The sequence below is a fragment of the Seriola aureovittata genome, chromosome 2, assembly GCF_021018895.1.
Source record: "Seriola aureovittata isolate HTS-2021-v1 ecotype China chromosome 2, ASM2101889v1, whole genome shotgun sequence".
NCBI lineage: Eukaryota > Metazoa > Chordata > Actinopteri > Carangiformes > Carangidae > Seriola > Seriola aureovittata.
The window spans coordinates 13,424,665-13,446,387 of record NC_079365.1 but is presented as its reverse complement, the minus strand read 5'-3'; the positions used below and the strand labels follow the sequence as shown (position 1 = coordinate 13,446,387).

The window sequence follows — 21,723 nt, the reverse complement described above, 5'->3', positions numbered from 1 at the left end:
GTTTTCTCTGACTGCAGGTGTTTTTTAATATGATAAAACCCTGTATATTTCCGTAGTTTCCATACATGATAAATGCAGTGGGACTCATTTGTTTATCAGTATCTCGAGGAGACTGACCTACCGGGGAAGTTTTCTGGCAGTCATGTTTGTTATAAACTTTTCTCTCTGGTCTCTGACTCATAAATGACTAAAACTGTGGTAAGCAGAATTGCGTCGGACAGATGTAGAACAGCACATTTATATAGTACTGCAATTCACCCAAGCTGTGAGAATGCATTTATTACGTTGCCATGATGCTGGTATGAGTACAACATTGTACTACTCACCAAGACTTAGGAGAAATGACAGAAGAAAAAGGGAAGTAAAGTCAGCAGCAAAATGACAAATATCCGTTCGCTTTAGTTTGATGAGACTTAAAAAATCGCATCACTGTATAAAACCATATTTTTACATGCTCTATTTGCCCATACTTAGATCACACATGGAGGCAGTTGTCAGTTTCATCACACTTTTCCTTTCAGTCTTTTCCTACAAGCATACTGTACTCCCACGTCTTGCTTGTTCCTGCTTTCTGTTCCTTTTCTCTCATGGTCACTAATAATCATTCTGCCATAACAGTGACAGGAAGCAGATGAAACTGACTCTGACTAGTTTCACTGTTCCCTAGATCAGCAAGTACAGAGAATTGTATCACATTGGTGGTAAATGCAAACCAGTGCACAACAGCTTTCATTTATTTTCACTCTGCAGTAAGTTGTGATACAGTGAGGAATGTGCAGCATGTGGATGGAGGCAGAATACGGCTGTTGGAGGTTTTTCTGTGAAAATGATTGAAGGAAAAGGGAGTGTAAAGGAAACAGCCTTGCCTAATTGTCTACATGAGTAATTCTTAACTTAATGCTAATATGCAGATAAATGCCAGGACCTATTAACACCTTCTGTAGCATGGAAATTTTCTACAGTTACTTTGCTCTGAGTTTAGGGTGTCATATCACATTATTATTGACAGTAGATGAAAAAGTTATTTTTCTTCCCTCCTGTAAAATTTGGATGTAAGTTCTGCAGTTGGCATACAAAGGGAAGTTTATAGTGCTACTGTGTTGTCTCAGGTTTTAGTCTGTGTACCTCTGAGGCCACATGATGCTAACCATGCACTGACATCTTGAGACCAGCTGTTTCACCAGCTAATACTACTGTTACATTTAAATCCCTTTCATACAACAGTCCTAAACTTTGCAAGGTTATAATTTAGGCACAAATACTCAGTAAGAATACGACTACATCAACCTAAACTGAATATTTATTATTTATGTGGACTTCATGTTGCTTGAGGGTTTGGATAATTTAAGTGATCAGAAAACACTGCTGTTGACCTCAGATGATCTGAATCTAGCAGGAATTATATTTGGCTGACAATGCCACAACTAAAATTATCTTCCCTTGACAGAAATGGTAACAAGATGTCATCCCACTTGAGCACCCAAACTTGTACTTCCAGTTCTTGAAAGTTAAACCACATGCATCAGCAGAATAGCTTCTTTTAAAGTATATTTTTTTGGGCTTTTGTGCCTTTATTGGACAGGATAGTGGAGAGAGACAGGAAATGGGGAGGCAGAGAGAGGGGGAACGACGTGCAGTAAAGGCCGTCCGATGCGGGACTCGAACCGGGGCCAACTGCAGCGAGGACTGTAGCCTCTACACATGGGGCGCCTGCTTAGACCACTACGCCACACGACGCCCCAGCAGAATAGCTTCTTTACACTTTACTCAATTATTTAAAAATAAAAGGGCATATGATGCATAAATTGCTCTGACATCATTATATACAGTATATAAACCTGTAACTGGTAACTAATCTTTATTTGCCGGAATCAAAAAGAAATATTCAATGCTTAAAGCTCCATTTCTAATCGTGTGACCATGTAAATTATATTTCCCATCAGAATTCAGAGTTGACTTAAAGCCTAATCTCTGGCCTCTATGGGGAAGAAGAAGAACGCTACAAAAGTCTGACAAATCCACAGCCCTGACATGTTATCACCTTATATTATCGCTAACATGTTAGCAAAACAGTTCCAGCAGACACAAAGTAACATTATCAGTGGAATCATGTTTCTGGCCACTGAATTTATTTAAGTATCCACTCTCCCTCCAGCACTGTCCCTGTCAACTCCTAAGAAAAATATTTGGCTCTTTTCTCAACTCCATGCTAGACCTTCACTAGGTAGTCACTAACTTTATCTGTCTTCTTTGGTGATGGGATAATAGCATATAGTGGGCTTGCAAGAGCTTTTGTTGTTTTGTTTTTTTTGTTGTTGCTAAAAACAGTTGCAGGTTAGAGCTGAAATCAAACCAAAAAAAATGAGCTAAAAGAAGCTAAAAAGCTTGAGAGTTGGGTATAGTTCTCTGTGGGTCCCCACTGAGCATCTTAGTGACCTTTTAGCCACTGTCTGATGGCTGTTTGTTTGTTTGCATTTAAACAGTTTGATGCCTGTTCCTGGTTAGCTGTCAGCAGGGATGGGTAAAATAATGGCTACATTACAAACACAAATATTTGTTTTAAATGGGATGTGTATGGGGATGACAGGAATGTGAAGATGGAGGGTGAAGCACCTCCTGCGGTTTAGGGCCCTTTAACTGTGATACCTCAGACACAACACCACTGTATTAACAGCAGGGGATCAACAAAAAGGCCATAATCCTGAAGGAATAATACGGGAATGGGGTAGTGATTGTTCAGGGTGAGCGCCCTCTGCTCAGTGGTTTGTAAAAAGCTGAACTGAACCCTACTACTGTAGACTTGACTACAGCCTGTCGACTCTATAAATTGCTTGAGACTCCTGCTGGAGCTCCACGTCCCCTCTGAACAGCTGTACAATTTAACAGCAGACATGTTGGCTGTAGGTCAATTGGCTGCTCTTGTAATCCTCATTCTTCAGAGGTGGATCATCGTAGCCACAGGTCTGACTCATGCGCCAGGCTGAGTTTAAAACTGCTGGAGCGCTCACAGAATAAACAGAGTCTGCTGTGGGACTCTGCCGAGCACTTCTCCAGCTTTAAAGCATCCGCCCTGGATATCTGAGACGGAAACCATTGATGAAAACTTGAATATGGACTACGAAGGGCTGCTGGTGCTGCTTCTGGTGCTCAACCTCAGTGGAGCATTGTGTGCAGTGGTGCAATGGACAGAATTAGATGAAGCGACGGTAGGATGAGAGTTTGTTCTGTCATCTGTTTGAATTCTGACATTCACATGATGCTTTTGACTCATCTAAGCAGGAATATATAATGTATACACAGACATGGTCATTTCATTTTTGTGCTAAATAAGTTGGGCTACAGTATTATTTTAAGTACATGAGAGCTTTATTTCTCTGCTTGTACATTTACAGGCTTATTTGAGGCAATATGGCTACCTGAATGACCCTGCTGATCCACAGGACCCTCATTACCTGGAGGAGATCATTGACGCTCTTAGGTAACATAGACAATTTCCCTTTCAGGGGGAAACACAGGTAGCAAGTCACTCTACTCCCTGATACAGTGGAGGAGAAATGTGGGTCGTCTTTTTTTTTTTGTGAAATCAGTTTGCAGATTTTCAATCACCTACTTCCTCCAGGGTTTTCCAGAGGGTGAATGATCTGCCATCTACTGGAGAATTAGATGAAGCTACCTTGGATGTGATGAGACAGCCACGCTGTGGCATGGAGGACCCCTTCAACAAGAAGTTTAACAAATACAGAGTGATGGGTGAGTCACAAAGTCTGAACATCAGTGGTTATAACATTTATTTAACTTAAATAACAACACAAATATGTCTTTTAAAAACACAAAAACAGGCTTTGACAATCAGTTATAAGTTAGAGCACCACTAACATTTATTCCTGTTATCTGGTCACACTCTATTTTCACTTCAGTTTCACGTTGAAGAAATTTTGGCTTAGACTTTAAGTCTTGTCTCACTCATATTTGTAGAAAGTTTTGTGTGTTGGTGAGGAAGACGGTTTTGTTGTGGTGACTTAAGAAAAAAACGATCCCTCTCTCTCAGGTCGCTGGAGAAAGAGGAGTCTGACCTACCGCATCTACAACTACACACCTGACATGAAGAAGACAGATGTCAGGGCAGCCATCCGCTCTGCCTTCGCCTACTGGAGTGATGTGACTCCTTTGACCTTCAGGGAGATCGACTACGGCAGAGCAGACATAAGGATCTCCTTCCATAAGAAAGATGGCTATTGCGCTGTCCCGTTTGATGGCCGTGGTGAGTTTTCTCTATTAATATAGGTTTTTTTTTCACTATTGAACACAGCCGACTTACTGTCACTTGGCCCCTGAAACACAAAACTTAAATTGTTTGTTTGTACCACCTGCAGGTCATGTACTGGCCCATGCTGAGTCGCCAGAATCTGGTATTGTTCATTTTGACGAGGATGAGTTCTGGACGGAGGGAACATATTATGGTACTAATCTGCGTATTGTGGCTGCCCATGAAATCGGCCACGCCCTCGGCCTGGGTCACTCTCAATTCAGGAGTGCTCTGATGGCACCGGTCTACTCTGGTTACCGTGTCAACTTCAGGCTGCATTCAGATGATGTGATCGGCATCCAGGCGTTATACGGTGAGTGTGTCAAGAAGGAGATGATGGTGTAGAGACTGGAGCGGAGCCATCATTATGATATTGATGGTATTGCATCAGCACCTTCACCTCCAGATATAATAACGAGCTATCCTGAACCTCCTCATGAGGCTTTAGTCTCCTTGCTGAGGGAGTCATTGTCATCGTTTGTCCTCTGAAAAGAGTGGTTATGGGAATGATTGTAGTCCTGCTTTGTGGTTTGAGATTAGAGCTCAACAACGAGTGACAATAAGCTTCCAGGCCTGTGTTGCTTTGTATGTTGGTCAATAAGTGTCAACAAAATATACCAAAGATAAATTAGAGGTAGTTTAAATACATTAAATAGTTTGTCCACTGACAAGTTTGTTTCTACTCTTGGCTGGAACAAAACAGGCCACAAGGTAACACATGCAAAAGTCTGACAGTTTAAACTCTATCTGTCTGGAATGAAACATTATTCAGGTAGCATTTAAGTGTCAAAATAAGGAAAGCAGGCATTCATGCTACAACTTGTATCTTCTCTGTTTTATAGGCAAACGCATCACCGGCACTTTAGCCAGCCCAACAACCACAGACGGTCTATTTGCCACAGAAAGCAGCCTTGATACTGAGAGCATTCCTGACCCCTGCACTGCCGCACTGGATGCCATCATGTTGGGTAAGCTACAGAAGTAATTACAGGAGAAGCCTTACCTGCCTGCACTGTAGTTTGACTTGACTTTAGACCACAGCACGTAAACACACTGGATTTAGAGTGGGTAGACTGGTGAGCTACAATACAGTTCTGAACTTTTTGATATTTGTTTTTGAAGCAAGTCATACACATCTCGTTTTCACAATGGTGATTTGTTGACCATTTTGATAACAGGCTTGAGAAGTCACAGGATGTGTCACTGTATGTATGTTCAATCAGGTCCTTGGAGGAAAACCTTTGCCTTCAGTGGTGATTACGTGTGGACCATCTCTGATCTGGGACACAACACACCCATAAAAATCGACAGGCTGTGGAGGGAACTCCCTGGGAACCTGAATGCTGCTGTGCACTCGCAGAGAACCAACAAGACTTACTTTTTCAAAGGTAAACTTGTTGCCTAGTGCTACTGCAAATACTACTCTCAGTTCTCTGGACTTGTGTGAATGTTGGACTCTTTCTGGGCACAGGAAATAAAGTGTGGAAGTACACCAAGTTCCTGCTGGACTACGGCTACCCCAAACAGGTGAAACGGATCCCTCCTAATATTGATGCAGCCTTGTTCCTGGAGAGGAACAAGAAGATGATCTTTATTAAGGTATCTATGATCAAACTATGAGGAGCAGCAGCATTCTCACATATAAATGGGTCAATATTCATACCTCGTCTTGCAGAAATCACAAATCTTTTTCTGTCTGCCTGTTTAGGGTTCAGAGCACTGGCAGTGGGATGAACTGCAGTACAATGACTTAAGCATCTACCCCAAACCGCTCTCCATGCTGTTCACTGGAGTGCCGTCCAGTCCGGACGCCGCCTTCACCTGGACCAATGGCAAGATCTTCTTCTTCAAAGGAGACGAGTACTGGAAAGTGAATGAGCTGCTGAGAGTCGAGAAAGGATACCCACTGAGCAAAAAGGAGCGCTGGATGCGATGCTAGGTGTGCAACCATCAGGGGGCAGCATGCGCTAAGAGGTCTACAGCAGGGGTGCTGGTTCCACTCCAAAGGCATTGACAACCACGCAACCTCAATAGCAGTGATCAATTGTGAAATATCACCTAACAGGTAAAAAGAATAGTGTGATAATTGATTTTAATTTTTCACTGGATCTGATAACAATCAAGCTACTCGCTCCCTCTGAAGCAGGCTGATTCCTGTGAGGCTTACTTCTTAAGCACAAAATGTGTGTTTTTGTGACTGTGAGAATTATGTAAGCTGAGCTATGATCTCAGGGAGAAATCAAGGGAGGCCTTCTGTTTTTCTCTCTAACATATGTGTTGGATTATGTCTTAATGCTTTCAGTAAGATGTAATATGATGATGGGAGTGTGCACACTTTTCTCTTCAGACTGTAATGTTTTGTTGAACCAACTTCTTAAGTATGTTCATTGCCCTTCATTGTTACTAAACACTTACACCATTATCTCATGTATCACACTGGTCTGTGAGAAATCATGTGGCATGGATCTGTGTCCTGATTTTTTTTAAATAAAAATGTAACATTTTGTAACATTAAACAAAACCTACTGTCTGCAGTAAAATGGTCTGTCTGATTCAGAGCTCTGTCACCAGAAAAGTGGCTCAACATTCCCACAAAAAGGATAGAAAACGATTTAATGTTCGCTATGATGAAAGGCCGGTCTGTCCTGCATTGTGTTTGTCTGCAAAAAAAAAAAAACTTTAGAAGCGCCATGGCAACCCCGACCAATTGCAGAGTAGGAAATCCTCCCCATGACCTCTTTATTGCCTATGAAAACTCTGGCCAGTAATGCTGCCAGTGTTGCTAAGAGCCCTAAGAGACAAACAGTGCAACTGATCTGACTCAAGTGATGAGTAAAAAACTTTTTTTTATCAAACACATTTATTTATCTTTGAAATTTCTATCAACAGGTATGTACACATTCAGGTAACAAGTGCCCCTGCAAAATATTCAAACAACAAAGTGGATAATTATTTAAAAATCTACAAATTAACATCAAACATGCTTTGTTTTTTTTTTGTCCTTTTTTTCCAACACTACCAGGTAATGGTCATTATATAAAATAAATTATAAAATGTTTACTCCACAAGCAACAGTCTTAAATCTTCACCTACTGTATTCTGACAGGAGCTACATTGCAAAAAACAAAAAAGGTGACAGAATTATTAGAGAGCTGCTAGAAAGCTTCCTGCTAAAAGCTCATGCAAAGAGCTTTTTAAATACAAACGGTTTATTTTATTTGCATCATTTAGTTCTTGCTTCACTTACATACTCATGGCCATGTATCCATCTACATGTGCTCACCATGAAACATGCTTCATCTAAAAAGGTAACACACAATCATAAATCCTATGACAACACAGTTACACAGTAAGACAGGCAATAACACAACACTTCATGGCAATGACTAACTTTTTTAGTACAGTACATGTCATGTCAAACAAATGGATTTGTCATATTCACTACCAAAACAGAAAAACATCTGTTTTTGCGGCTCGTACTTGCTGTGATGTATTTAATACACAATGTAAGGAAATGGAGGACCTCACTTTACTTTGTTAGTATCTGTTTTTAAGTGTTTCTCTGAGAAACACAGTGGTTGTAGTGGTTGTAGCAGTCACCAAGCAGGAGCTTGACACTTCTGCTTTCTCTCCCCAAAAAAGCAGCATTCTCTTTCACCAACACCCAGGACTCACACGCTGATAGGAGAAAATCCATCCTCGCTCCAAATCAGTTTAAGGGTGATAAAAACCCTTCGCTGAGTGGAGCAGTTTATAGGTTCTACTCTACATTAGGGAGACACTGTTGAGGAGCATTAAGTAGTCTCTTCTCTGTTATCTCTGTGTTGCTCAGACCCTGACGACTGGGGTTGTAGCTGTGAGGGGCGCAGTGGAGCCGGTGTCGTAGTCCAAGTCGATCATGGTGTGGTTGGCAGTGCCCAGGCTGCTAAGGGAAGTGCCTGTGCCCATCTGTCTGTCCCGCAGACTTTGCAGGTAGCTCTAGAGGAAGGACAACACAGGGAGAGATGAGTGAGGTAAAAAAAAATGGTCTCAACATGAAAAAAACCTAGAAACAAGCCTGTTTCTTTTTCTTTTTTTTTACTATTTTGGTCTTACTGGTAGACATAAAAATAATCAGCAACTACAGCACACGCCATTGTTGGGTGACACTGACCGGTGCCAGTAGGTCCCCAGCGTAACGTTTCACTGGGGTGGGTTTACGACGGTATGTGCCTTCCTGCCCACCTGCCTGCTGTCGCTTCTTGGCGTCCTTCTCTCGAATCCGCATCAGCTGGACTCTCTTCTGTCGCCGACTGATAACAACTAAGAGGAGAAGGCAAATTCAATGGCATGAAATGAGGCATACCTGTAAAATCCTGACTAGAACATCTGGGCCTGTATAAAGTAAAATTCTGGATCTAAGTGAAAGATTAAAGTAGAAATTGTTCAGTTTTACACCTATTCAGAAATGTAAGTATAAAAACAAGACATTCTTCACTACTTAAAGATGCTCTTAAATTAAAGGAGAGCTACAGGGGTCTGTAAGGTTGGTTAAGAGAAGATACTAAATGACTGCAGGACAGAGACTGACAGATGAGTGAACTTGCAGTGGTCATGAGTATTTATAAGAATAAAGCTGGCATTGATTTCCTTTGTATCACTTGCATCACGATGCAGCTTCACTGTAAGTATGGCACTAACTTCTCCTTATCTGATTCCTCTGCTGTGCCTCATCTGCCAGTAGCATTTCTGCTCCAGGTTGGTTTTCTTTTTGTTTCCATTTAATTTTCTATTTCCCTGTTTATACATTTATGTGTAATCAATAAATTAGATTGTTGTCAATTTTACATGATAGTTATTAGTAGATATATTTATAATTTCCCAGAATTTTCCTAAAGCAAGAACAAAGGGTCAGATGTAGGGTAAATACTCCTAGATGTGATTAATCATGTGAGTGCCTTTGAATAATCCTCCTTCATTTAAGTAGGTCGTCGCCGGATAAATGTGTCTTATTCTTCACACTCAGTGAAGAACTTTTTACTTCTTCTTTTAGTCTTTAGCACATTCATAAGTGTAAGAAGTTTGATAAATACAGGTCCTGACCCTTCACTACAACAGAACTCATGTCATGACATTTCATCCTTACCCTCAGTGTGTGAGAAGCTGTCATCTGTCAGTTTCCACTGGACCAGGACTCCTATGAGGCTGAGGGCGGGCCAGATGCCAAGGATGACCCAGCTGTACCAGCAGAGAGGTGGCCCGGGTGTGAGGCGCAAGCATTCATACACATGTGTAGCCAGTGCCAGCATCTCCACAAAGTAATCAGCACACACAGTCATGATAGCTGCCCCGAACACAGCCGTGGAGAGCATGGTGAAGAACTTCTGCCACTGCAGTGTCAGCACAGCGAACAGCATGCCGGTTCCCAGAAGAGCACCCAGCGGCACCCAGACTGTGGTGGGAGTGTAGAACTGATGAGTGACGAGCAAAGCAGCGAGGGCCAGGAGGAGTCCCAGCAGCAGGCCGGTCATGAAGAGGCCGACACTTCGCACCAGCATAGTGACCAGACCGCACAGCAGGCCTATACCGAGGCCGATTCCTGCGCTGGCCTCGACGCTCAGCTGGGTGTCCAGCACGTGCTCCTTGTGGCACAGCAAGAAAATGATGACAGAGCCGAACATCAGGCCTGACAGGAACATGACAGCCTTGAAACAGCGGTAACCTGGAAGAGGAGACACCGAAGAGATCTACAATGATGAACTGAGAGTTGGCGGGAATAGAATAAAAAGCAATTACCCCGTTACATAACAATAATCTACATCTATTGGTGCATATGTATACAATTAAGAGTGAGTGACATTTTGACTGTGTTATGTCATCCTATGTTTGAGTTGATGTAACAGGGCAGGGATCCTCACCAAAGAAGCAGTAAATGATCCCGAACAGGCAACACATGGAGCAGATGACTGCAGGGATGACATCATACTTCCTCTCTATCTCCAAGCTACAGGCGTTGACCTCAGATATGCCCGCCCCCGCCCCTTCAGGGCTCAGCCCGGTGGGATCTGCCATTCTGGCTGAATATGGGAGGTTGCGGGGGTTGGCTGAAGCTCCGGACAAGGGTTGAACTTCTGGTGGTGTTATCTCATGTCCATCTGAGCAGGTTTGGGGACTGTAAGAGAAGAGAAAACGTTGATTAACTAAGGAAAGATTAAAAAAGTGCGGCTGAACCTCAGTCAAGTTTAAAATAAAATATCCTGATCAACACAGAAAACTCAAGTACTCCAGGGGCAAAGGTGAAGTGTGTAATCTTCAGGTCAACTGTGACTTCTTCCTCGCCGCTCTGTACATGCAGCTGTCACAAACTCAACACACAACACTATGCAACTCAGTGCAATCCTGTATGCCTGGGAAGACACACAAGCAGCTCATTCAGTCACTATAATCCATGTGCCAGGACCCCTATCCAACTCTGACAGTCATGAAGAGTCAGTCACCTGACAAGAGCAATTTGGCTTCACTTAATGAGCTTTTAACACAATTAAAATAATCTAGTTTTAACTCTCCTTTAAGAATTACACGGTAAGGAGAAAAGAGCCGAGCAATGTTGTCTGTAAGTAATTTGAAAACTTTTTCTTTTTTATAACTGGGATGTTCCTCTTACTTCACCACCTTGCTTACTGTAAAGATACAAACATACACTTCATTGATGATAATTACTAGTGGACACACACTGTCCAAAATTACTGCAGAACAGCAAATGTTACCGCCCTCTGAAAACCATCTCGTACTGTTGAAAAATTATATATGATATTTAAACTGGCAGGCCTGTAGGGAGCCACAGGGCGCTGCAGTGGGGCTCAAGGCCTATGGGTGGACCGCTCTTTGTGAGGCTGCTGGCAGGCCTCGTGTATGATCTCACCACAGCTGAGATCCGATTACAGCTAACTCACGTTTTCTACTCAAGACAAACAGCGAGGAACATTCAGTCTGGCCTTTTACTCTTTGCTACTTGCCAGATCATTCTTTTTCCTCTCCTGTGTCGATCTGCCACCTCTGCTTCTTCACCTGAAACTTCCCCAAATTAAATCTATTTTCTCCCTAACATTGGAATGTGACATACTTTTGTTTCCGCTTTTTTCTCAGACACAAGGCTGTATAATTTTGTGTGTCCTGCCTATGAGTGACTTTACTTGGAAAAAATGAAAGCCCATTGGAAAGTTTTCTTTTCTTCTTTAGTCACTCTTCTTTCTTTAGTCTCAGTTCTTTCAGTATTTCCTATCTTTTTCTTTCTGTTTTCTATCAGTGACAACAGCAATGACTCATTCTTTTGCTGAAAGACAAGACAGAATTTAGGACAAATGTGTGTTCAATTAAAGTCTTTTGTTTAGAGTCTGTTACATTACAGAGTTGATTACTGCTTTGAGGATATGCATATAAAGCTTAAGAAAAAAAATATGGACTAGAACTGTAACGATTAGTTGATTAACAGAAAATAATGTTTAAAAAATATTATACAGCAAACTGAAAATCTTCGGGTGTTGGACTGATAATCAGATCAAATCAGGACTCTGGGAAATGATAATGGGCATTTTCCACTTTTTACAGACAGTTACTCCGTTCACAGAGAAAACAGTTGGCAGATTAACTGACAATGAAAATAACTGTTAGTTGCAGCCCTAATATTAACTGTATTTATGCAAAACAATTTGTAGTGGGTGTAGTAATGTAGCTATGTGTATACAGCTGACTAGGATTTGACATTTTCAGCCTTTTGTTACAAACCTAACGTTTTGATAATGAAATAACTTGTGCATCAAATTAATGAGATAAGCCAAAATAAAATGTTAGGACTTTCTGTTGACTACAGCAGGACAAACAGTAAACTGCATGTAACGACACAGACCCAAAATAAAATCTAACTTTTCTAACAAAATGAGCAGCTACTGGAAAGATCTCTGTATACCATCTAGACTATAATCTTCAAATCAACTCCAGCCAAGTTAAGATGAAAAGCCAAACTCTACTACAGGATAATATAAAACTACACACACGGGTCTGGGCAGCATGGTGGTTCAGTTACTGTCACCTTAAAGCAACAAGAGGGTTTCCTGTGTGGAGTTTACGTCTCCATGTCTGTCTAAATAAAGGTTTGTCCATATGTTGTCCGTATATTGTGACAGACTGAACTTCCCTTGCTCAATAAGCGAGGACTCCGGCCCGCTGTGACCCTGAACAGGATAAGAGGTTTGGAAAAAAAGGACGGGCAGTGACAGGAACTTCACTGTTATGGGCTTTTGTTTCCCTCTGGTTTGGGGCGTTTCTGTGATCGCCCTCTCCATGTTGGTGTTGATTCAGTCACATGAGAAGAAGGGGAGGTTTTGTTAAGGCGACTATATGGAGCTGTTAAAATTTCTAACTGGAACATGAACTTCCAAAAAGACATTTATGTATTTCAAATGAACCAACAAGCCTGAGCAGATATGGCTCGTGTTGGAGCATTATGCCCCGCTCAAATATGTCCAACATGACATGAATAAAGTCACCTGGTTAGTTTGGATAGCAGATAATGTGTATGTGAAGGTAATTAACTAAATGTACACAACTTAAGTAACATACAGCAGAATCAAATTTGGATACAGCTCTCTAGAACGTCTTGTGGGCAGATAATAAAAGACGACATATCACATTACACAGTAGCTTATTTTTACTGTAATTACTGTAATTGGACACTCACAAAATTTACCACAACTTTCTCTATTTGCTTCTAGTGGACCAGGACTTTGAATGGATGTTTTGTGGTCAGCTTATTGCATTTAGTGAAACCATGTGAATAAGTCATCATCGCTAATAGACAATAATAAAGGAACTTCTTACCAGTAAAACTAACACTGTGAGTGTGAACTAGTGAATATTTCATCATTTTCTTAAACAGTTATTTACTTTACTCTACGTGTGCACCTATGGACACCCTCATGCCTCTGTGCATCTTCCTCATGTTACCACCTCTGTGAGTCACAATGGTGTCCTATGTCTAGCAGGCTTGGAAGTCTGTGCTGCTATGGGAGAATAGAGCCATTATGAGGCTAAACAAAGCCTGTGAGGCCCATGCTGTGACCTCTAGTGGCACTCAGAGGAAACCAGGCGGACAAAAACGGAGACCACATAAAGATGGCTGAGAGCACCAAGGAAACTGGTAGATCCAAAGAGTTTGCTTTAAGATGGGGTGCCAAGTATTTGCCTTCAGAGGGCTGGTGAGTGATGGAGGGAGGGGGTCCTAACTGGAAACACAACTATCTATCTTAATGACTGAAGTTTCTCAATGCCCAAAGTCCTTCCAGCTCTTCTAAGCTGAGTTTTCTACAAGCTGAAGTCGCCTGGTAACAAATTCAATACAAGCAACAAGACTAAGAGTCTAAAGCCATGCTAGCAGCCCTGTGAGGCTGTGGCTAGCATCAGACTGCCAACATGCTGTTATGCTTTTGCAGGTGATATCTACAATGTTCACCATCTAAGTTTAGTCTCTTAACATGCTAATACTAACCAGCCCTGAACACAAACTACAGCTAAGGCTAATGGGAACGGCAATCATTTTCCAGGTTTTTGCTCATAAAGAATTGGACAAATTCAAATTTAGAGCTGATGATAGTGGTAGATGACGAGTGAGAAGATCATCTAAGTTATTGGAATTCTTATCAGGGAGCGTAAATATCTGTAGCACATATTAATGGCCACCGTTTAAGAGATTTTCAAAATATTTCAGACAATAACAAAAGTGTCAACCTCATGGTGATACAAGAGACAAAAAGTCTGTAGGATTCATCCACTGGTGAACATGAATGTCTAAATTTCATGTAAATTCATTTAACAATTGTTGAGGTATTTCAGTCTGGACCAAAGTAAGGAATTTTGCAACAATTTCATTTCCAGCATGGACTAGCTTCACCATTAGAGGCTGGAAAAGTGTCAAATGAGAGAGTTTCAGCAAAAACACACATAATGGCCTCCAGAAGTATCACTTACATTTACTTAAGAGCCGACAGATGGGAACTGAGAGTTGATACACAATAAGTATCAGCTGCAGATGAGCTATTGGAATATTATGTTGCCCTTGAAACAAAAACTTGCCCAGGAGTATACTCCCCCTGAACAAACACTGCGGGGGGGCTGAGCAGCACAGAGTTGAGTGCTCAGCTGCTGAGGGACAGGCAGGGCCGACTACAAGTTCCCCACATAGCTTATATGGGAGTGTTTAATCAAGGGGTGGGCATGTGTGATCACAGCCAAGGATTCTGCAAGTGCTCCTCCGACTTGACGGCCAGGGCCAGCTGAAAATCTGCAGTGTTACGGCTTGGCTGTCTGACAACTTCACTTGGAAGAATCTACCAGGAATGTGAGATGCACCAGGGTCTGCACTCTGCAGTTGCAGCCATTCATCATGCCACCTTCAGCTAAACACACCCAACCAGTTGAAAGACTGATCAAGTCTGGACAACAGGGACCACTGGAGCTACGACTGTCACAGTGGGAGTTATTAAAATGGATGCCGTATTGTGCTAAGCATAAAACTGTATAAACATGAACAGATCTATGCTCATGGCCGCTATAATCACAACATCTGCTTTTACTCTGGAACATACTGGTTAAGACATCATAAGGGCCACTATTGAGCTTCCTGTCTCTCCAAAGCAGGAAGTCAGGACCAGAGGAGGAAGTGGAACATCAGGTTTCAGCAGGAACTGACCTTTGTGTTTGTGGCACAGAACAGAGACAGGACCAAAGAGCTATATCATCAAACCTGAAGCTTCTTTTCAACTAACGGCAACACGTTTAAACTGAGAATATATGGCCAGGGGGAAAACGAGGCAGCTATCTATGTCTTTGCACTGCTTAGAGTGAGTGGATCTGAGTGAAACACGTTGTCCATACGGACACGGCAGGAAAGGCAGACCTTGCAATATGACGCAAATAAGCTTGTAATCTGTCTGGCTCACAGGCTAATCTACATATAACACTTGCCATTGTCTCACCATGTGCCCCTATTTGCATGATTGAGACTGTTTCAGCGACGTGTTTGTACGTGGCAACTACTGTTAGTGTGCTCAAACAACTTGCACAATGAACAAAGCACCACATGACAGTCATTTTACACTTTTTTTTGGTGGTTTTGTGATTCTTATTCATAAACTCTGGGTTTGAGATCCATGCAGCCATATTCAAACCAAAATGATTCACTAATAAATAGTTTAGACACGGTTTAGGCAGCAACAAATCAAGTTTACAAAGAACTCGCCATCAACAAATTAATATCTGATAAATCCCGAGGCCCTGAACTCCACATGCCCCATGTGTGTCCTGTCACAAGAGTACCACACCATTTAGATTCCTGTTGTTTTCATTAATAGTGGCTGAGAGCTCTAATACCTTTAAAGACCTTTTATTTTTTAATCCAGATTAACCCTTTCACGCTCACACTTCCTCATTGCTGCAAATATTAAGTACACTAAAGAAAAACTTAATACACACACAATAAAAACAGCATTAAAACGCATTAAAAGTCACTACAGTGGATATCAGTTCCCTCGACCCAACTCATAGATTCAAAACCTTACCAGAGTTTGTGGCCTATGCAAATCAGCTGTTTTTTTAAAAAGCCTTGTTGTGCTTGTACAAAGTTGACTATATTGTGTCGACTATGGAATACATTTGCATTCAACAAGCTTTGAATGCGGCTTGAGTGAATGGATCCCAATGTGTCCTCACTGCTCTTTCCACTCAACGCATGGGACTTCTTTTCCCCTGCATGGCTCTAAGATGCCACAATTCCTTAAGGTCTATTCTCTTCTGTCAGCTGTCTTGCCAGGGTTTCTTTTCCTAGTTATCAGCTGCTTAACCCAAAGCAGTTACTAGACTTCTAAATCAGGCATTTACCTACACATAATTTAATGTTACTCTCTGACAAGACATGTCACAAAAATGTGTACATTGTGCAATGGCTCTTTCTTGAACCCAAATCCCTTCTAAAGATGAGCCACTTCATTTTATTTTGCACGCAGCACAGTTGGAGTTCCCAGATCTTGGCTATTACTCAGAGTTGTGAAAATTCATATTATTTTGCAACATTTTGTAGCTTTTATGTGGAGTAGAAATTGCAGCTGTTCACGTGACAATCAGTCTGTTCAGCCACAATCTCACTGGTAGCTGTAGCTCTTAAACTCAAGTCTTTTATCTCCAATTGGAGATCATTCAAAAATGACTAGTCAAATTTATACATATTCTCAGTACCAGTCATTTGCCCTGTGGCTCTGTCTGGACCCCAATAATGGTCACTTGTGGCAATGTTTTATTAGTACTATCTCACTTCTTTTCCCTCATAATCTCTCAATCTCATGCTTGTCTGACTTTAGTCTAAACAATAGAGGCCTTTCAACTTAAGACTGCAGAGCTACTTATAGAGAAGCATGAAAAAAGACCAGAAACACAATGAGGAGCCTTTTGAAGAGAGTCACATGTCAATGGTGCATGCTTGTATACTGTATGTCAGAAGTAGACATGGTCATTTACATAGTAAAATCCATACATGGACTAATATCCATCCACCCCGTTGGCACTGTATGCTGCAATAAGATGGAGTTGTGATCCAGCAGCAGAGGAAGGAGCGTACAGTGTGTGCAGTAAGGAGGGGCAGTTCAACAACGCTCCATCAGGGTTTGTGGTGGAGAGCAGCACTTAGTAGGCAGTGTGGTGGGGTCTGATGTCCATATGTCAGTGAGAGCGTGACAGTATAGCACTTTGTTGGGGATAATGTAAGCTGCTGAGAAACAGCAGGTTAGTGTGGAGAAACTAAATGTACCCATCCATCGTGCAGAAGTGTCCTTGAGCATGGCACCAACACCCTTTCATGTTGAGGCATGTCCTGACCTTCCCGTGAAGACAAGCTGTAGCCATTTCACTGGGGTATCATAATACTATCCCAGTGTTTATTAAAACTTTGTTTAGCTCTTATCAATCTTTTGTTTTAGTTTGTTTTCTTGGGAGCTGGTATAAAAGAAACCGAGTTACTTACACAAACTGCCACAGTACAATCAAATGAATCACTGACTGAATTGTGGTGATTTGTAGATAGGTTTGCTATAGTGGCCCAAGGGGAGTAAGAACACAGTCGTGGTTCAGACCTCCATGCAGTGCCTATATATGTCTACAGCACTTCCACTGCAGCTCTATCATTTAAAGCAGCCATTTAACCATCTTTGTCAAATTCCAGTCTGCAATAATTGTACCTCCTACAGCGATCTCATGAACCTAAAATATCATGTATGTCCTTCATTTTCCAAGCCAACCCAACACCCCACTCATGTCACAACTATAACCAGTGTTTAAAGAGCTATATGTAGCCTATGGATTTATGTTTCAAAATGACTGGTATCAGTTCTTTATGTGGTTTCTATGTGACAATGGGGCTTCTCTTACACCCAGGAGTCTCTAGATCCTTCCATCTCAGAATCCAACAAAAACTAAGGTTGTTCTTCGTGCCTGTTTCTGCGATAATCATTTAAGAAGAAGCAGCAACTACACCCCGAGTGGGATAGGGTACCTGTTAATGTATACATGTACAATGTAGGTTAATGTATTGAGTTGTACTTTACCCTTTACCTCATCAAAGCCCTATTCAGGACCGTAACTTGACACATTATTTAAACTCAAAATGACCTCTGTGATACTTTCAGAGTGTTACTTTACTAACTGTGCTGGGCACAAGTACGAAAATATAAAAAGTTCTTACAAAGTCAGATACATTTTCTTCTGCAACGCCACAATTGGTGGGAATTGTTGGGTTTCTGTAATCAATGTTATAAAGAGTACAGTCTGGACCTGCTCTATATCCAGTGCCTGGAGATAACTTCTGTTGTGATTTGGCGCTATGTAATAAAAAATTGACTTGACTTGTTATAAAATATCTGTCACTATTTAAATTGTACTTTGTGTTTTGCCTTTCTTGACACCCATGATGCACTTTCCTAAAAGAGAGTCACTGGTACAGAGCATAGCGGTCTCCTTAATAGATTAACCGCAGCAATGAGTCTTGTGCAGATTCTACAGTACAGCTCTCCCTCAATGCTCCCTGCTTCTATTACTGATGACAAGCTCATCACTCATCAGTACATCAATTTGTCCAGGATACAGATGCAGGAGGCCTGAGCACATGGCCAGACAGATCTGGAGTGCTACCCAAACAATACTGAAGACTTTTGAGATAAACTCATCTAAATAATCATTAGTCAACAGCGTCATTGTGAAACTGAATTTGCATTTGTGATCGCTTCCATCTTAAATAAAATCTGTATGACATACAACTAACGACAGTGAAGAAGTTGAAGAATACTGTGCATAATTCTCTCATTTTTTCCTACTGATTTCTCAAGAATGTACGCTGTATAATACTACTGCATTTAAAGTACAGTAACCACAGAAAGCAATGAGGTTCATCTTTGTCAGCTAAAACAACAGCTGAAAGAGAAACTAGAAATCCCCCAGCTTTCTAATATGGGATTTAAGTAAGCTGTAGTCAAAGAGATTTCTTTTATGATGTAAACTAAAATGAAAGAATTGTGTATTCTATTTTTTACTTCATACAACAAAATGAAGGGTTTACCATGCCACCATCTCAATGAAGTTTGGAACAGTAGATGGAGAGAAAGGCCGGCCAGCCAGTCAATACCTTAATTAAAAGAATAAACCTTAGCCTTTGGCCCTGTTGTCTTAAGGGGGAAAAAAAGACAGCGTGTGTTTACAAAAGAAAGCAGATCCAAACACAGCAATTACCCAAACTTCAAATTAAAGCTTTTTCCTCATAAAACGGGAATTCCTGCTTTGCTGTGCGGGTCAGCTGCTCTTGCTGTCCCCCCACTGACACTCTCCTGAAAGCTTCTAAAGTTATTTTCAATAAAGTTTAGTGTTTAGTGCTTTAAGTTTTCTTAAAAGTCGTATTGTGTGTTTAATTGTTAAAGTTTAGTCAGCGTGGTGTTGGCATACTCTACAGACGAAGACAATATAAAAACTAGACCCTTGCCTCCGTGCTAATTAAAAGCTACCATACAAAACAACATGTGCAGTCTAACTTTCATCATCCCCTGCTCTTCATGCCTCCTGTCCTGTCTTCGCTCTTTTCCCAAGGCAGGGAAGGGTTTCCTCTTCGCCTTTTCAAAGAGGCAAAACCATCTGGTGCAGGCAGACAGAGTGGGTCAAGTAGTTAGGGGGGGTGCACTGAGAAGCTGTAACTACAGACTGCTCTCCCCAGTAAAGACAGGACCTGTAGGCTGTCATCACACTGCCCGAAAAACCAAGAGGCACTCCCACCCTGGATCACACAGCATTACCACAAGGCCAGGGCTTTTTGCACGCTATGTGGGCCATAAAGGGGCATCAAATGTTTGCCTGACAAGATGAAGGACGTTTCTATATGGTTTGCATAGAGAGGATGTGTAAACATATACATAAAAAAGTTTGTTTAAGTGTTCAGATCTGTCAAACAACCTGTGGAGTTTAATACCAAATAACTAGATGTAAAGGAAACAAATCTCAAACCCATATTACTATCTTGTTTTTTTTGACATCTTTCACCAGCACAACTGCTCCATAACTGAATGAAAAACTGGAGTTGTTAGCCAGTGCTGATTAAAGCACAGGGCTGGGAGATTTTGGACTAAATGCTTGGTTCAGTGCACACCAATAAAGCCCTTATTATCTTGGATCATTATGTCTTTGTCCTCAAAAACTGACGGATAAGTTACATTATGTCCCTCAAGTGCAAAATGCTTTAGAAGGGGAGCAGCCATTGAGTCAGACTGACTAGCTACGTGTTATTACAAACATTTCCAGCTGTAGAGTTTGGCTCTGATCAGTCAGCAGCATCTGGGGTGGAATCGCTCATCTATAATCAATCAACATCGGTTATGAACACGCAGCTATTGTTTGCATGGACTTACCGGAGTTTCAAAGGTCCACTGACACAGAATAAGAAACATACAAGCAAATGTTAGGCTTTAAAACGAAGAGGAGGCAACACACATCTGCAACACACACACACACACACACACACACAAATAAATGTGTCCTTTTTAAGTAAAAGTGGTTTTGAAAACTTACCGAGGAGCCTGTGTGTTGGACAGCTGTAACCTTGACTATCGGCCCTGTCAAACAGGAAAAACACCCCACCACTCACAAACACAAAAGCGGCGGTAGGGTACCAGGGAGAACCGGTTTTCTCCCAACTTCTTTTCAAAATCACGGACTACACAATATCGACATTAAAAGACATCGTTTTGTTCTTCTCCGCGCCTCATGCAAATCTGTTTTTGAAGCGTGAAACTATATCTCTGACCTGAGAGGAGGGTTAGTTTAGTTATTCCCCCAGTCTTTCTCAGACAGTCAGTCTGACTCTGGAGCTAAACTAACTGTTGGAGTTCTTCCCGTCGGTGACTCCACACCAAACTACTCCAACAAGTCTCTGGAAAATCTTAACGATCCTCCCTCACACACCTCCCCTCCTCTTCTCTCCTAAACGGCATTTAAAAAACACAAAGGAGAAAAAGTTTTTTTTCCCCCCTCCTCTCCCCCGGTGCTCCGAGGCAGTCCCCTCTCAACCTCCATCCAGCGTCGTCAGTTGGTCCGTTGGAAAACTGCCGGGAGGGGGGGGGGGGGGGGGGGGGGGGGGCAAAGCAACAGATGAGGCCCCCAGCTCTGATGAGCTAGTTTAGCTTTACCTGAGCTCTTCTATTTCACAAGGCTGCCTCTTACACTGGGCAAAGTGCACAACTGGCTGGGGCCCCCAAAAGCCCCAGGTCTACTTCATATAAAGTTTCTTTCTACATTATTTATTAAGTACAATGAAGTAGAACATGAGCTCTCACAGCTCCTCCGTCCTGTGGCCCCGGTTTAGTAGAGAAACCCTGCGTCACAATCTAGCCCATTTGTTGTAAAGTTTATTTCATGAAATTTCTTCTTCTTTTTTCTGAGTGTTAACATTAAAGTCACAGAAAACCTTGTTTAAGGAAGTATTATTACATCATAAGATCAAGGCTGGATTTCCAACTGGGGAAAATGGGCAACTGTCCAAGTCCCCCAAAAGCCAAAGGTTAATCTATCACCACTGAATTTGGCAGCTTGATTAGTTACAAATGTGTTAAATTATTGCACCACTAAAGCATAATATCAACTAAGATGGGTCAATATTAACTGAATGGTACTTACAATATTCTTAAATACAGTTCTGTTTAATCAAATTACTACAAACTAGGACATGTTACGTGTTGTTTCAGCACAGGAGGTCTGGTTGCACAGGACTTAATAGGAACTTGGAGGCTGCAATGTTCATATTCAGGTGGGGGGTCAGTGGGAGCCCACAGTAAGTTTTTTTTTCCCAGGGACCCACTAACAGG

General features: G+C 41.7%; 2 protein-coding genes across 3 annotated transcripts; one reads left to right on the top strand and one right to left on the bottom strand.

The window, feature by feature from the left end:
- The first annotated feature begins 3,013 nt into the window (after positions 1 to 3,013).
- mmp19 (matrix metallopeptidase 19) lies at positions 3,014 to 6,833 on the top strand. Its single transcript, XM_056405624.1, has 9 exons — positions 3,014 to 3,206; positions 3,393 to 3,478; positions 3,620 to 3,750; positions 4,049 to 4,261; positions 4,374 to 4,619; positions 5,149 to 5,274; positions 5,530 to 5,694; positions 5,778 to 5,905; positions 6,015 to 6,833. The coding sequence occupies exons 1-9, from the start codon at positions 3,111 to 3,113 to the stop codon at positions 6,243 to 6,245; spliced, it is 1,422 nt and encodes a 473-aa protein (XP_056261599.1). The 5' UTR covers positions 3,014 to 3,110; the 3' UTR covers positions 6,246 to 6,833.
- A 314-nt stretch (positions 6,834 to 7,147) lies between these two features.
- On the bottom strand, positions 7,148 to 20,936 carry LOC130187756 (transmembrane protein 198-like). Of its 2 annotated transcripts, none has more exons than XM_056405644.1 (5): positions 20,432 to 20,936; positions 10,204 to 10,457; positions 9,432 to 10,007; positions 8,531 to 8,608; positions 7,148 to 8,284 (listed from the first exon to the last, which is right to left on the bottom strand). In XM_056405644.1, exons 2-5 carry the CDS (start codon positions 10,355 to 10,357, stop codon positions 8,232 to 8,234), a joined length of 861 nt encoding a protein of 286 aa, XP_056261619.1. In that variant the 5' UTR covers positions 10,358 to 10,457; positions 20,432 to 20,936; the 3' UTR covers positions 7,148 to 8,231. The 2 variants fall into 2 exon arrangements, with proteins under 2 accessions (XP_056261619.1, XP_056261612.1); XM_056405637.1 differs by having other exon boundaries at positions 8,460 to 8,608; positions 20,432 to 20,935.
- Between the last annotated feature and the right edge of the window lie 787 nt (positions 20,937 to 21,723).